Source organism: Vollenhovia emeryi, unplaced genomic scaffold (assembly GCF_000949405.1).
Source record: "Vollenhovia emeryi isolate VEMERY1.0 unplaced genomic scaffold, V.emery_V1.0 DF939193.1, whole genome shotgun sequence".
NCBI classification, from domain to species: domain Eukaryota; kingdom Metazoa; phylum Arthropoda; class Insecta; order Hymenoptera; family Formicidae; genus Vollenhovia; species Vollenhovia emeryi.
The window spans coordinates 91632-92479 of NW_011967173.1; the positions used below are offsets into that span (position 1 = coordinate 91632).

The 848-nt window shown below is 51.3% G+C and overlaps 1 protein-coding gene across 1 annotated transcript in view; it reads right to left on the reverse strand.

Annotated features, from left to right (window-relative positions):
• Positions 1-848, reverse strand: part of LOC105562165 (bombyxin B-5-like) — a 7276-nt gene extending 6428 nt beyond the window's left edge. Inside the window, exon 1 of the mRNA XM_012012764.1 lies at positions 78-848. Within this exon, the coding sequence (XP_011868154.1) occupies positions 78-409 (332 nt within the window). The 5' untranslated portion in view covers positions 410-848. The remainder of the gene's footprint in view (positions 1-77) is intronic.

An 848-nucleotide genomic window follows, 5' to 3' on the forward strand; every position in this document is an offset into this window, starting at 1 on the left:
AGAGAGAAAGGAAAGAAGAAAGATGAGACGGGGGCGGAATAACGAGAACATAAAAGAACGCATTAACAGCCACTCACATTTCGTAGTTCGAGTCTTGCTTGCCATCGGGAAGGGGCTTGCAGTATTGCTCGAGCTGTTCGATGGTGCAATAATGATAACAGCACTCCTCGACGAGCCCCGGGCCAGGATCGGTCTCCAACTCGTCCTCGTCGTTGTACGGCTCGTTGTAGCCGCGTTCCCGGCACACGGTATACAAAGCATCGCTCAGCTTTCTGGAGCACAACTTCTGCATCCGGACGTGCGATTTCTTGTAGATGACCTGAGCGTCAATGGCGTACAGGACGTTGAAGAAAACCAATGCGACCAGAAGTACTGCTCCGTTCAACGCTCGATTAGCCAGTACCGTCATCTTCTCTCTTTCTCTTTCTCTCGTCTTGGTTGACCGTCGAAGCGGAGGATGCCGCGAAGATTCTCTCTGGGCTCTTCAGAAGTATCGATACTTGAGAGTCTCCCGCCGACCGAGAGTCGTATTCGCCGACTGGACGGTTGTGCACGTTTATTTGTCGTTTAAATCAAATTGTTTATATTCGATTCTCGCGCCGGCTGGACGACTTTGCGATTGCCGAAGAGATACCTTCGTTGTTCGACTCCTGGACTCAGCGTCGCGGTCTTAGAGTTCGGTAGTCTCGAGAAGTGATTTCCCGATTGTTCTCTCGTCTCGTGACCGCGAGACGAGAAATCGCGAAATAATGTTACGAGACCTCAAGCCTTGAGAAGACCTCCGTTGGTACAGAGTTCGTCGATGTAACTGGTACCGGACCGCCTCACCACGCGGTTTTTGTTCTAGA